Source organism: Pecten maximus, chromosome 8 (genome assembly GCF_902652985.1).
Source record: "Pecten maximus chromosome 8, xPecMax1.1, whole genome shotgun sequence".
In the NCBI taxonomy this organism is placed as follows: domain Eukaryota; kingdom Metazoa; phylum Mollusca; class Bivalvia; order Pectinida; family Pectinidae; genus Pecten; species Pecten maximus.
The window spans coordinates 35,124,821-35,140,083 of NC_047022.1; the positions used below are offsets into that span (position 1 = coordinate 35,124,821).

Sequence of the window (15,263 nt, forward strand, 5' to 3'; positions counted from 1 at the left end):
ATCTTCGCATGCATGAGCCACTGAACCCATACAGTGACGGCTTTTGTATTGAGCTTGACATCCGTCTGTAAATTCATGCATTTTCTCTGTTGGATAAGCTATAGATTTAAGGTATTCCGATACCAGACGTTGGACAGCATATGTGAAGTATTGGTCGTGATTTAAGTCCGGACTTATAACAAAGAAGTGTTCTGTAACGATGTTCGGCATATCTTCTGTACTGTCTATTCCATCATATTCAAGAACTGAATGTCTATGAATAACAGTAACGTGGATTGAGATTTCATTTTTCTGAAAATAACTAGATTGAAGCTCATTTTTTTCGATGCATGAAAAGTTTTCAGAAAAATCATGAATACAAATGCAGTCATTTATCGGTAAATTTTCAAGTAAGGTTTTCATTTGTGTTGTTTGCCAATTCGCGCGGAATTGATGGGCCGGAAATGAGACTAATAAATGTCTTAGATACGAGAACATCTCTCCTGGTGCAGTAGTTTTCTTTACTAAGCATAGTTTTTTTATTTCTTTGTTTTTCTTCACATTGATGCTAACGTATTCGTATTTCGACCACGTGACTTGTGGAGTAGAGTCAGACTTATCATATTCTTCAGCATGAAATGACAATAAATTTACGCCACAGTTTTTGCATTCTCGGTTGATACAATCAATGTTGTCATCTCTTTGATTGCAGAATGTTGTCAGAACAATTTCCTTCAAGTGATCGTATATTGGGTATTGTTCCTTTTCATCCTCCGATTTGTGCTTTATCATATTTCTTCGGAAATCCATGCAGTCTTTGAATACAGTTCTCGTTTCGACATGATATCTACAACAACATGTGTTCCGATCTTTCTGTCGCGTTGGAATTACATAGTAAGGTTTACACCTTTCAAATGTTCTCTGACACATTTTTACATTGGGATACGCTGCTTTAAAAGCAAGATAAATTTCCGTTTGTGTTTTCTCGAGTACATGGATCATGTGACTAGAGTAACATTTAGGACGAATTCTTACTCGTTTGATGTCATTCTTATTCCCGGTTGGTCGCGAATTTTGAGAAGCTGTCCAGAAATCGTACGCTTTCTTCCTGTCCGAGTCCGATATTTTATCGGCGCGTGTTTTCCGACAGGTCTCCGTCCAGGAAGATTTTTCAGACGTCAATACCCGATGACGAATACGTTTCCCGCCAGAAATACGCCTAGCTGGTAAACCTAGTTTGCGAGCTATTTTCTTTTGGATTTTCTTTTCTGCTGAATTAGGACCGTTAACAGACGCACATATTACATTAATAGACGATCTGGCATCATCTGAGCGTTTGGTTTTGGTACTTTGAATAGCCTGTTTCATGTCATTGAGTACACAATTCGCGAGTTCGATATTTTCAATATCTTCAGGCGGAACACATTTTTTCTCTTTCCGAAGAAATTCTGCAGTTGGAGATTTAGAATCTAAATATGCAGATATTACCGCACTTCTTCTCACTGGAGTATTCGGTAGATTCTCTTTGAAACGCATTAAAGACCTACACTTGCTCATTCTATTTTTGAAAGATTTTTCTACAGAGTCTGTCATGTTTTTGTCGCCTATGCTTGTTTTCTTTTTATTTTCTCTGTATTTCTGTACACGTGCTTTAGTTTTAAGCTTTTTCGTTTTATTTTTTTCTTCTTGTTCTTTGGTTTTAGCACGTTGGTTTCGTTTGATCAGTGCTGACTTTGATACATTTTTGTGATTCACTTTAACGCGATTTTTCTCTTTTTCATAATATTCTCTGCGTTTTCTTTTCCTACTTTCTTCGCGCTTCTGTTTGAATAATTTGATGCGTTCCGTGGACGTTAGAGAGGGCAATTGTACCCCAGTATCCTGTAATTAAAAAATTATATATTTCTATAATTTTTATTTCACAGATTTTACCAATTACGACCCTAATATAGAACACATGCGTTATCGTAGACAAAAGCGCAACAAAGTACAACGTAGGATTGATATACATGTAAATCGGACTGGCGCAATTACATATGCGGATATTTATCCAAGACTGGGGGAGCGATCCAACGTTTGAAAAGAATAAAAAAAACTCGCTATTAGCTATGAAGTCCGAGGGGGGGGGGGGGGGGGGGGGGGGGGGGGGGGGGGGTCAGTCTGCGCCATATTTTGTTTTGACAGTGATAATGATATACACATTCCAGAGCACTAAAACGTTGACGCCTGATACTTTATAAATAAGATAAATTTCATGTATATCGTTTACGGGATTACGCACCTCTCCCCTTCCCAATCCTTCTAGTATTATTAAAAAACAAAAATTTGTACAGATATCTATTTATAATTCACAAACATTTTCCATGCAATCTGTAGCTATAGATGTGATTTGAAAACGATTTCTACTAAATAATGTGTAACGTGACGTACTATCGTACATGACGTTTTTAATGCGTCGGCATATTTAAGTGGACATTTTACGGAAATTTATAACTATGGTATCGTTTTTTTATTATTAGCCGCATTATCAAAACGAAAGATGTTTCGTAATATTCAGTACAGACACATTTTTCATATGATGTAATTTCTTAATTTTGTATCTGGTAATCCACTATAAAATGTCACCAAAACCCTTATATATGCAAGAAATGACACAAAATTAGCTGCTGGACAATTTACGGAAATTCTAAATTTACCTCTTCTAAATGAAAACGTTGTTTTGAAAAGAAAATTTTCTTAAGTTGATACATTCAGCAAAAGCACATTTCAGATATAAATTCAGATAATTAAAATGACTTACCATTTTCCCCCAGTAAAACCTTAAACTTTTACCGTTTTTTTTCTCGGCCCAGCGTTACATGTTGAGTGGAGCTGGTTTGGGTATATTTTATCTCATTTGCAGATTCGCTACACTGTTGAAATCATCTGACGTCATAAAGACGTCATTTTCACTTCCATACGTCATTTTTTTAGTTTGTGTCCACCTTTGGCGCGTTTTTAAATATTCTTTTTTAAACGACTAAGCCCGAAGATGTTACGCGTTACAAGCGTTATTTGGGCATATTTGAGGTTGTTTAAGCAATATAAAACGTGTTTATCTTTCGATATACCACTTATAATTGACACAAATAGAATTTACATTAAAACACGTTTTGAATGATATATAATATCACACCAAGACCCTATCGACGAAAAAGACGGCAGCGCTTTTAGAAAGCAGTATGCTTCTTTAGAAGCGGTGTCACCAACATCGCGCGTTACGTCATATACAATTATCGACCTGTTTTCAGGTAAATGTGATGATTTATAAACAACTCGAGAAAATGATATTTCCCGAGGCCGAAGGTCATCGTATTCACCTGAAAACAGTAAACTCCGGTTTTCAAGAAGTCAGTCGGACCATGAAAACAACTTCGTAGAAACCGGACTTCGTGAAACACGACCAGTCCTCCCTGTCTAAAATTAGTCTCGATATATATACCGTTCACCAGCTGGCTAGCTAGGCCTAGCGTAAATGTGTAAACACTAACTGTATGATCAGTATTTAAAAACAACAATCACTGGACATTTTGTTAAACTTATGTTACATTTTAATTATTATTTACAAATTGTTATTAACACAACGTAAGCTAAACGCATGCATTGAATCATGTGTACATTAGCCTATATACAGTACACGTGTACGTATCAGTTACACAGGAAAATATATCGGCGAGCGATCATCGAACTTTTTTTTTCATACTTTCGTAAAAAAGTCAGTCATTTGTTTCTGCTTTATTATATGACAAAACTGCAACATTTTCATATTACAGAATGATTATCATTACCTGTCATAGGATTGAAAAAATAATAGTGATCGACTGGAGAAAGGTTCAAAATGACATTTAAAAAGTCAAAGTCAACAATGAATTTAAACTTCATTATTTATTATTGCTTAAAATTCAACAAAATGTAGTAAATGCTAAAACATCTAAAAATTCAGTCTATTAAACTCTGTCCGGGAGTACATACCTACACGTACATGTAAGCATGCATTTTTGACGACAAGGATAGTTGGAAATTTCCTTGTTACTATATTTGGGTGTGTAATCGAGTTGTTGGATTGTTATGTCACCCTGGATTTGACGTCACGGATTGCGGGAGAGTCCCTGTTATTATATTTGGGTGCGTATTCGAGTTATTGGGTGGTTGTATCACTCTGTAGCGAGAGAGGGTACGGACAAAAGCCCCCCCCCCCCCCCCCCCCCCCCCCCCCCCCCTAGACATTAGCCCCTAGGACAAAAGCCCCTTCATACTAATCAAAAAGTGGACAAAAGCTCCTTTATATATATAAAAAAAAAGTTAATTTCAATATATGTACATTTTCATTGATGTTGTATTCTCATGAAAAGAAATATATCATTAATGTCTTCATGTGTATCAACAGTGAAATGTCTTTATTTGCACAGGTATCAATTTGTTTTTTTATATCATTTCTTTGATTTTAATCATTCCTTAAATTAAAAAGATTACAAGACAGAGCAACATGTTTGGTAAGGCAGTCATTATATTATAACTTGAGACACAGATACTGAAAAAGGAGATGTTTTAGGAACCTGATGGCACCATGTAATCGATGATTATTGATAAAATACTATTAAAAAATACAGATTTACTAATAGTATATAACGTATACCAACTAAATTTATATAGAAGGGGCTTTTGTCCGGGGGGTGGGGGTAAGGGACGGGGGTGTTTTGTCCTACACTGAGGCACGGATTCGGGGTTGATAATAATATTTGATCAAAGGGATAATGTTTAGAATTGCCCAATCTGGAAAGGGGGGAATCACAGTCATATAATAATATTTCGCGTAATTACGCGTTAGTTTCGCGTAATAACGCGTAAGTTTCGCGATATTACGCGTTAGTTTCGCGTAATAACGCGAAAGTTTCGCGAAATAACGCGTTAGTTTCGCGTAATAACGCGAAAGTTTCGCGATATTACGCGATAGTTTCGCGTAATAACGCGTTAGTTTCGCGTAATTACGCGAAAGTTTCGCGATATAACGCGATAGTTTCGCGTTATAACGCGAAAAAAAAATTATTTTCTTCTACGAAAATGGTCCCAACCGGCTTTCGTAGGATATACTGTTGGAAGTGCGGCCGAATTGACTATATATATTTTACTGCATGAACAGTGTATACGAGTGTCATTTCGTCAATAGTTTAAATCTTTGCTCACATTATATGTTTTAAATGAAGCCGAATAAACATCTTTCTTGATTTCTCGAATACTAGTATTTCAAGATTTCTTTCAGCCTCGTACATTTGTCTATTGTTTTCGTTCCAAACAGTATATTCGTGTGAATGACGATGGAAACAAAGAAGGGCCCGGACCACTGGATGCTGTCCTCAAATCTTTGATGACGGAATGGAATCTCAAAACCCCTAACCTCCTTATTTCTGTGACCGGCGGGGCTAAAAGCTTCCAAGTGAAGACTCAGCAGAGGACAGCTTTCAGGAGGGGTCTCATCAAACTGGCCAGGACGACTGGTATGTAGACAGTAGTTTGTGGTGTAACCTTATAATAATTCAGTTACCTTCTAAGTATTTAAATGTTAAAGCGACATACTTCTGCCACTGATTTATGATTAAATAAATAACGAATATCATCAGCGATTTATTAAATATTGTCAGCATACCTTAACACAATGACGGCATATTGACAAAGTATTATGTCGGTATTTCAAAAATGTGGATCAAATAATTTTACAAGCATAGTTTTGTGTACTTTTGTTTACTTTTCCAACGATCAAATTACTACAGTGTACTATATTTTGTATCATAGACCCGTGGATAATCAGCGGCGGAAGTAACACCGGCATCATGAAGGAAGTTGGTGAAGCGGTCCGAGATTTCAATCTGACAGCCAATTGCGGCCAATCTATCGTTGCCATAGGAATAGCTACGTGGGGAGTTGTTCAAAATAGACAACACCTGAGAATTGTTTCAGGAAAGGATACCGTTGAAATTGAAAATACAAACAAAGTAGTGTCACCTATTGTTGATAATTTAAATTTGTCAAGAAGTTACAAAATTGAACGGGTTGCGAACAGGAATGAAACATTCCTGAACCCGAACCATACTCATTTCATATTAGTGGACGATGGTTCTGAACACCAGTTTGGAAAAGAGATTACATTTCGTGCAGAAATAGAAAATGCAGTCGCCAACTTGAAGACAGACACAGGCAAAGGTATTGATAAATCATGATAACAAGTGTTTTAATGTGTCAAAAGGAAATGCATTAGAGATTATTTTTTTAAATCTATCTTTTCTGAAAATTTTTGAATGCAGGAAAATATTTATCTCGATAATGGTTTAATCTGCAAGGGACACACCATCTGATTCATTTAATAGCTGTCTACCTTAGTGACAAAAAGACGATGTTATAAAGCTAATTAATGAAGCAGTACTGCGTAAGTTAAAACATACACCAGGAGTTTGAGGACATACACATTATAATGGTAACGTAGTGACATAGTTATTACACCCGGAGTTTGGTGATGTACACAAATAGTTATTACACCCGGAGTTTGGGGATGTACACAAATAGTTATTACACCCGGAGTTTGGGATGTACACAAATAGTTATTACACCCGGAGTTTGGGATGTACACAGATAGTTATTACACCCGGAGTTTGGGGATGTACACAAATAGTTATTACACCCGGAGTTTGGGATGTACACAAATAGTTATTACACCCGGAGTTTGGGATGTACACAAATAGTTATTACACCCGGAGTTTGGGGATGTACACAAATAGTTATTACACCCGGAGTTTGGGATGTACACAAATAGTTATTACACCCGGAGTTTGGGGATGTACACAAATAGTTATTACACCCGGAGTTTGGGATGTACACAAATAGTTATTACACCCGGAGTTTGGGATGTACACAAATAGTTATTACACCCGGAGTTTGGGGATGTACACAAATAGTTATTACACCCGGAGTTTGGGATGTACACAAATAGTTATTACACCCGGAGTTTGGGGATGTACACAAATAGTTATTACACCCGGAGTTTGGGATGTACACAAATAGTTATTACACCCGGAGTTTGGGATGTACACAAATAGTTATTACACCCGGAGTTTGGGGATGTACACAAATAGTTATTACACCCGGAGTTTGGGATGTACACAAATAGTTATTACACCCGGAGTTTGGGGATGTACACAAATAGTTATTACACCCGGAGTTTGGGGATGTACACAAATAGTCATTACACCCGGAGTTTGGGATGTACACAAATAGTTATTACACCCGGAGTTTGGGGATGTACACAAATAGTCATTACACCCGGAGTTTGGGGATGTACACAAATAGTTATTACACCCGGAGTTTGGGGATGTACACAAATAGTTATTACACACGGAGTTTGGGGATGTACACAAATAGTTATTACACCCGGAGTTTGGGGATGTACACAAATAGTTATTACACCCGGAGTTTGGGGATGTACACAAATAGTTATTACACCCGGAGTTTGGGGGTGTACACAAATACTTATTACACCCGGAGTTTGGGGATGTACACAAATAGTTATTACACCCGGAGTTTGGGGATGTACACAAATAGTCATTACACCCGGAGTTTGGGGATGTACACAAATAGTTATTACACCCGGAGTTTGGGGATGTACACAAATAGTTATTTCACCCGAGTTTGGGATGTACACAAATAGTCATTACACCCGGAGTTTGGGGATGTACACAAATAGTTATTACACCCGGAGTTTGGTGATGTACACAAATAGTTATTACACACGGAGTTTGGGGGTGTACACAAATAGTTTTTACACCCGGAGTTTGGGGATGTACACAAATAGTCATTACACCCGGAGTTTGGGGATGTACAAAAATAGTTATTACACCCGGAGTTTGGGGATGTACACAAATACTTATTACACCCGGAGTTTGGGATGTACACAAATAGTTATTACACCCGGAGTTTGGGGATGTACACAAATAGTTATTTCACCCGAGTTTGGGATGTACACAAATAGTCATTACACCCGGAGTTTGGGGATGTACACAAATAGTTATTACACCCGAGTTTGGGATGTACACAAATAGTTATTACACCCGGAGTTTGGTGATGTACACAAATAGTTATTACACACGGAGTTTGGGGGTGTACACAAATAGTTATTACACCCGGAGTTTGGGGATGTACACAAATAGTCATTACACCCGGAGTTTGGGGATGTACACAGATAGTTATTACACCCGGAGTTTGGGGATGTACACAAATAGTCATTACACCCGGAGTTGGGTATGTACACAAATAGTCATTACACCCGGAGTTGGGTATGTACACAAATAGTCATTACACCCGGAGTTGGGTATGTACACATTAAAATGGTAATGTAGCGACATAGTCATCACTCAGATTGTAGATAACAAATGTGTCACAGTACAAAAAGTAAAACACTGATTTTAATTGGAAGTTTATATGAAGTTTTCACTCCAAAAAATTAAAACTATATTATTTCATTAATCTAATGAACATATGGTCGTTTATACCCATTAGATGCAGTGTCCGTCCCTGTTGTACTGTTGGTGGTAGAAGGAGGACCGAACACCATAGAAACCGTACTGAATGCCGTGTGTAAGAACACGCCCACAGTAGTCGTCAAGGTAAACAAAATCAAGCGAGAAAATGTATCAAAATACATTGTGGATATCACATAGCTTTACGAAAAAAATGTAAAATACAGCTTTAATGAATCTAACTCTTTACATGATAAGCTTATTGCTTATATGGTTACTGTCATGGTATGGTTACTATCCTGGTATGGTAACTCGCCTGATATGGTTACTGTCCTGATATGGTTACTGTCCTGATATGGTTACTGTCCTGATATGGTTACTGCCCTGATGTGGTTACTGTCCTGATATGGTTACTGTTCTGATATGAAATGGTTACTGTCCTGATATGGTTAGTATCCTGATATGGTTATTGTCCTGATATGGTTACTATCCTGATATGGTTACTGTCCTGATATGGTTACTGTCCTGATATGGTTACTGTCCTGATATGGTTACTGCCCTGATATGGTTACTGTCCTGATATGGTTACTGCCCTGATATGGTTACTGTCCTGATATGGTTACTGTTCTGATATGATTTGGTTACTGTCCTGAAATGGTTACTGTTCTGATATGGTTACTGCCCTGATATGGTTACTGTCCTGATATGGTTACTGTTCTGATATGATTTGGTTACTGTCCTGAAATGGTTACTGTCCTGATATGGTTAGTATCCTGATATGGCTACTGTCCTGATATGGTTACTGTCCTGATATGGTTACTGTCCTGTTATGGTTACTGTCCTGATATGGTTACTGTCCTGATATGGTTACTGTCCTGATATGTTTACTATCCTGATATGGTTACTGTCCTGATATGGTTACTGTCCTGATATGGTTACTGTCCTGATATGTTTACTATCCTGATATGGTTATTGTCCTGATATGGTTACTGTCCTGATATGGTTACTGTCCTGATATGTTTACTATCCTGATATGGTTACTGTCCTGATATGGTTACTGTCCTGATATGTTTACTATTCTGATATGGTTACTGTTCTGATATGGTTACTGCCCTGATATGGTTACTATCCTGATATGGTTACTGTTCTGATATGGTTACTGCCCTGATATGGTTACTATCCTGATATGGTTATTGTCCTGATATGGTTACTGTCCTGATATGGTTACTGTCCTGATATGTTTACTATTCTGATATGGTTACTGTTCTGATATGGTTACTGTCCTGATATGGTTATTGTCCTGATATGATTTGGTTACTGTCCTGATATGGTTACTGTCCTGATATTTTTTTTATATTTGTTTTATTTTTTAAGACATTTTTAATACATAAATATATAAGAACCACACACACACAAACACACATCAATTCCAATTGGTATGGTTTGCCTGTCATCACAATCATAATCGTATCATACTAATCATCATCATCATATTCATCACCATCATAACCTCATCATCATCATAGTAATCATCATCATCATAATCATCATATTCATCACCATCATAACCTCATCATCATCATAGTAATCATCATCATCATAGTAATCAACATCAAAATATCATCATCATCATCATCATCATCATCATCATCATAATATCATCATCATCATAGTAATCAACATAGAAAAATCATCATCATCATCATCATCATCATCATCATCATCATCATCATAACCTCATCATCATCATAGTAATCATCATCATCATAGTAATCAACATCAAAAAATCATCATCATCATCATCATCATCATCATCACCATCATCATCATCATCATCACCATCATCATCACCATCATAACCTCATCATCATCATAGTAATCATTATCATCAAAATATCATCATCATCACCATCATCATCATCATCATCATCATCATCATCATCATCATAACTTCATCATCATCATAGTAATCATTATCATCATAGTAATCAACATCAAAATATCATCATCATCATCATCATCATCAATATCATATCATCATCCTCATCATCATCATCATATTCATCACCATCATAATCTCATCATCATCATAGTAATCATCCAAATCTCATCATCATCATCATCATCATTGTAATCTTATCATTATGCTCATCATCATCATCATCATCATCATCATCATCATCATCATCATCATCATCATCATCATCATCAATTAAACAAGGAGATAAATACATAAAAAACCATACATACTCCTATACTTGTATATATATTCTGATAAACATACATCCACCCACACACACACACACATACATATTCAGTTTCCTGGTAGCCTGATCAATCCTGTCGAGGGCTCAGCTTCTCTGTTGGTCATATCAACTCTTGCCACGTCAACTGAGCCATCAGCACGATTAACCAGGCTCCATGGTTACTGTCCTGATATGACTACTGTCCTGTTATGGTAACTGTCCTGATATGGTTACTGTCCTGATATGGTTACTGTCCTGATATGGTTATTGTCCTGATATGGCTACTGTCCTGATATGACTACTGTCCTGATATGGTTACTGTCCTGATATGGTTACTGTCCTGATATGGTTACTGTCCTGATATGGTAACTGTACTGATATGACTACTGTCCTGTTATGGTAACTGTCCTGATATGGTAACTGTCCTGATATGGTTACTGTCCTGATATGACTACTGTCCTGATATGGTTACTGTCCTGATATGGTAACTGTACTGATACGGTTATTGTCCTGATATGGTAACTGTACTGATATGGTTACTGTCCTGATATGATATGGTTACTGTCCTGATATGATATGGTAACTGTCCTGATATGGTTACTGTCCTGATATGGTAACTGTACTGATATGGTTATTGTCCTGATATGGTAACTGTACTGATATGACTACTGTCCTGTTATGGTAACTGTCCTGATATGGTTACTGTCCTGATATGGTTACTGTCCTGATATGGTTACTGTCCTGTTATGGTTACTGTCCTGATATGGTTACTGTCCTGATATGGTAACTGTCCTGATATGGTTACTGTCCTGATATGGTAACTGTCCTGATATGGTTACTGTCCTGATATGGTTACTGTCCTGATATGGTTACTGTCCTGATACGGTTACTGTACTGATATGACTACTGTCCTGTTATGGTAACTGTCCTGATATGGTAACTGTCCTGATATGGTTACTGTCCTGATATGGTAACTGTACTGATATGACTACTGCCCTGATATGGTTACTGTCCCGATATGGTTACTGTCCTGATACGGTTACTGTACTGATATGGTTACTGTCCTGATATGGTTACTGTCCTGATATGGTTACTGTCCTGTTATGGTTACTGTCCTGATATGGTTACTGTCCTGATATGGCTACTGTCCTATTATGGTTACTGTCCTGATATGGTTACTGTCCTGATATGGTTACTGTCCTGATATGGTAACTGTCAGGGTATGGTTACTGTCCTGATATGGTTACTGTCCTGATATGGCTACTATCCTGATATGGTAACTGTCCTGTTATGATATGGTTACTGTCCTGATATGGTCACTGTCCTGATATGATTATTGTCCTGATATGGTTACTGTCCTGATATGGTTACTGTCCTGATATGGTTACTGTCCTGATATGATATGGTTACTGTCCTGATATGATATGGTTATTGTCCTGATATGGCTATTGTCATGATATGATATGGTTACTGTCCTGATATGGCTATTTTCCTAATATGATATGGTTATTGTCATGATATGATATGGTTATTGTCCTGATATGGTTATTGTCCTGATATGATATGGTTACTGTCCTGATATGATATGGTTATTGTCCTGATATGATATGGTTACTGTCCTGATATGATATGGTTACTGTCCTGATATGGTTATTGTCATGATATGATATGGTTATTGTCCTGATATGGCTATTTTCCTAATATGATATGGTTATTGTCATGATATGATATGGTTATTGTCCTGATATGGTTATTGTCATGATATGATATGGTTATTGTCATGATATGATATGGTTATTGTCATGATATGGTAACTGTCCTGATATGGCTACTGTCCTGATATGATTATTGTCCTGATATGGTTACTGTCCTTATATGGTTATTGTCCTGATATGGTTATTACCCCGAATATGATATGGTTATTGTCCTGATATGGTTATTGTCATGATATGATATGGTTATTGTCCTGATATGATTATTGTCATGATATGATATGGTTATTGTCCTGATATGGTTACTGTTCTGATATGGCTACTGTCCCGATATGGTTATTGTCCTGATATGGTTATTGTCATGATATGATATGGTTATTGTCCTGATATGATTATTGTCCTGATATGGCTACTGTCCTGATATGGTTACTGTCCTGATATGGTTATTGTCCTGGTATGGTTACTGTCCTGATATGGTTACTGTCCTGATATGGTTACTGTCCTGATATGGTTACTGTCCTGATATGATTATTGTCCTGATATGGTTATTGTCCTGATATGGTTATTGCCCTGATATGATATGGTTATTGTCCTGATATGATATGGTAACTGTCCTGATATGGTTACTGTCTTGATATGGTTATTGTCCTGATATGGTTACTGTCCTGATATGGTAACTGTCCTGTTATGGTCACTGTCCTGATATGGTTATTGTCCTGATATGGTTACTGTTCTGATATGGTTACTGTCCTGATATGGTTATTGTCCTGATATGATATGGTTATTGTCCTGATATGGTTATTGTCCTGATATGGTTATTGTCCTGATATGGTTACTGTCCTGGTATGGTTACTGTCTTGATATGGTTACTGTCCTGATATGGTTACTGTCCTGATATGATATGGTTACTGTCCTGATATGATATGGTTATTGTCCTGATATGGCTATTGTCATGATATGATATGGTTATTGTCCTGATATGGTTATTGTCATGATATGATATGGTTATTGTCCTGATATGGTTATTGTCCTGATATGGCTATTTTCCTAATATGATATGGTTATTGTCATGATATGATATGGTAACTGTCCTGATATGGCTACTGTCCTGATATGGTTATTGTCCTGGTATGGTTACTGTCCTGATATGGTTACTGTCCTGGTATGGTTACTGTCCTGATATGGTTACTGTCCTGGTATGGTTACTGTCCTGATATGGTTACTGCCCTGTTATGGTTACTGTCCTGATATGGTTACTGTCCTGATATGATTATTGTCCTGATATGGTTATTGTCCTGATATGGTTACTGTCCTGATATGGTTATTGCCCTGATATGATATGGTTATTGTCATGATATGATATGGTAACTGTCCTGATATGGCTGTCCTGATATGGTTATTGTCCTGATATGGTTATTGTCCTGATATGGTTACTGTCCTGATATGATTATTGTCCTGATATGGTTATTGTCCTGATATGGCTACTGTCCTGATATGATTATTGTCCTGATATGGTTACTGTCCTGATATGGTAACTGTCCTGATATGGCTACTGTCCTGATATGATTATTGTCCTGATATGGTTATTGCCCTGATATGGTTATTGTCCTGATATGGTTACTGTCCTGATATGGTTATTGCCCTGATATGATATGGTTATTGTCATGATATGATATGGTAACTGTCCTGATATGGCTACTGTCCTGATATGGTTATTGTCCTGGTATGGTTACTGTCCTGATATGGTTACTGTCCTGATATGGTTACTGTCCTGATATGATTATTGTCCTGATATGGTTATTGTCCTGATATGGTTACTGTCCTGATATGGTTATTGCCCTGATATGATATGGTTATTGTCATGATATGATATGGTAACTGTCCTGATATGGCTGTCCTGATATGGTTATTGTCCTGATATGGTTACTGTTCTGATATGGTTACTGTCCTGATATGGTTATTGTCCTGATATGGTTATTGTCCTGATATGGTTACTGTCCTGATATTATTTTCCATGCTAGGATACGGTTATTGCCCTGACTTGAATCTCTAGGATGCCTTCCTGTTTTCAGGGCTCAGGAAAAGCCGCGGACATAATAGGATATGCTTATGAACATGCAAGGGAGATAGTTCAACATGGCCAGGAATCAGCACGAGGCAGGTGAGACAGTCAATCATTACAGGATTTAGACTAGAGATAGTTTTTATAGTAGGAAATGGATATATCCGCCATGTACATAGTCATGAGTATCATTCATGTACATATATGTCTTACGCTGTGTTGAATTAAATGGTAATGTCTATAGCGGTTGATTGCACTAATTACTCTTGAATAATCCGTAAAAAAATGGATACAAACTTTCACATGCTAAGTTCAGCAGGCACACAAAACTATACACTTCATTGGATTGAACTTCAAAACTCGCGAAATAAAATACTCGCCAAAATAAATCGCATGCAGTATCATAAACACTCCATCCACGTTCCTGTTTTAGACCTGTGTCGGTATTTGACGGACCTCTCAAGTCGAAGATCCGGACGATGATTGAAGAAGAGGCGTGGATCAACATAGTCATTGATGACGTTTGTAAAAATGTCGAGATGTGCGTGAAGGAGAGAAACTTGATTACAGTGTTCGATATAACCGCTACGTCAGAAATGTCGCAGGGTATCGACATAGCCATACTTAAGGCTCTCATGAAAGGTAAGGCAAAGATATACTTAAGGCTCTCATGAAAGGTAAGGCAAAGTCATACTTAAGGCTCTCATGAAAGGTAAGGCAA

The 15,263-nt window shown here is 37.3% G+C and overlaps 1 protein-coding gene across 1 annotated transcript in view; it reads left to right on the forward strand.

Moving 5' to 3' along the window:
• LOC117333318 (transient receptor potential cation channel subfamily M member-like 2) overlaps positions 1–15,263 on the forward strand; it is a 78,359-nt gene that overhangs the window by 38,175 nt on the left and 24,921 nt on the right. Inside the window, exons 3-7 of the mRNA XM_033892559.1 lie at positions 5,315–5,513; positions 5,809–6,216; positions 8,563–8,669; positions 14,553–14,641; positions 14,976–15,184. Of these exons, the coding sequence (XP_033748450.1) occupies positions 5,315–5,513; positions 5,809–6,216; positions 8,563–8,669; positions 14,553–14,641; positions 14,976–15,184 (1,012 nt within the window). The remainder of the gene's footprint in view (positions 1–5,314; positions 5,514–5,808; positions 6,217–8,562; positions 8,670–14,552; positions 14,642–14,975; positions 15,185–15,263) is intronic.